Source organism: Anneissia japonica, unplaced genomic scaffold (assembly GCF_011630105.1).
Source record: "Anneissia japonica isolate Jap-2015-1 unplaced genomic scaffold, ASM1163010v1 scaffold152708_len699_cov118, whole genome shotgun sequence".
Lineage (NCBI taxonomy): Eukaryota > Metazoa > Echinodermata > Crinoidea > Comatulida > Comatulidae > Anneissia > Anneissia japonica.
In genome coordinates, this window is record NW_022689094.1 from 1 (window position 1) to 695 (window position 695).

At 36.4% G+C, this 695-nt stretch overlaps 1 protein-coding gene across 1 annotated transcript; it reads left to right on the top strand.

The window, feature by feature from the left end:
- Positions 1 to 6: 6 nt before the first annotated feature.
- On the top strand, positions 7 to 689 carry LOC117124476 (vicilin-like seed storage protein At2g18540). Its single transcript, XM_033270715.1, has one exon. The coding sequence runs from the start codon at positions 9 to 11 to the stop codon at positions 414 to 416; it is 408 nt and encodes a 135-aa protein (XP_033126606.1). The 5' UTR covers positions 7 to 8; the 3' UTR covers positions 417 to 689.
- Positions 690 to 695: the final 6 nt, after the last annotated feature.

Here is a 695-nt window from a genome sequence, read left to right on the forward strand (position 1 = left end):
GATATGAAATGTTTTTAGAGAAAGATGCTGAAAGGCAAAGAAATAGACGAAATTTGTGGTCAGAAAAAAGGAAGGAAAAAGAAAACGAGGCCTCTAAAATTAGGATGAAAAGAAAAAGATTGCGTGACAAGGTTGCAAAAAATAATTCGACACCTAAGTGCACAAAGGAAGAAAAAACAAAGAAAGAAGCATTGAGAAAATATAACCGAGAATACCAACAGAAACGACGTGCAGCTAGATCAGATGTTGAAAAGAAAGAGATAAATGCAAAGAGAAGAGCTAAAAGAAGGGAAGATAAGGAGAATTTAATCAAATACCGTAAAATGATTGCGGAGCAGAAGCAAAATGAAAGAGTGCGGCTGGAAATGTTAGAAAGAAAAGAACAAGAAGAAAAAGAAAATTTAAGAAAAATATGAGAGGAAGAAAATCAACTTGAAGCTGTAGAAGAGGAATTACGTCAGCATAGTACACCACGATCCATGACTGCCAGAAGGAAGGCTCTCTCCCGTGCAAGGAAAAGTATTCCAGTATCTCCAGAAGCTTATGTTGACACCTTGGAAGACCTTTATGCAAAGGCCTCACCAAAAAAATTAGCGGAGATTGAAAAACGAGGGAATGTGTCTAATAATGAAGTTGATAAGCTCATTTCGAAAAACCTCAAAAAAAGAATAGCAGAAACCAAGAATCGATCTGCA

What these genes read in the sequence shown, in the direction of transcription:
- LOC117124476 (XM_033270715.1), top strand. Translation starts at nt 9, where the DNA reads ATGTTTTTAGAGAAAGATGCTGAAAGGCAAAGAAATAGACGAAATTTG.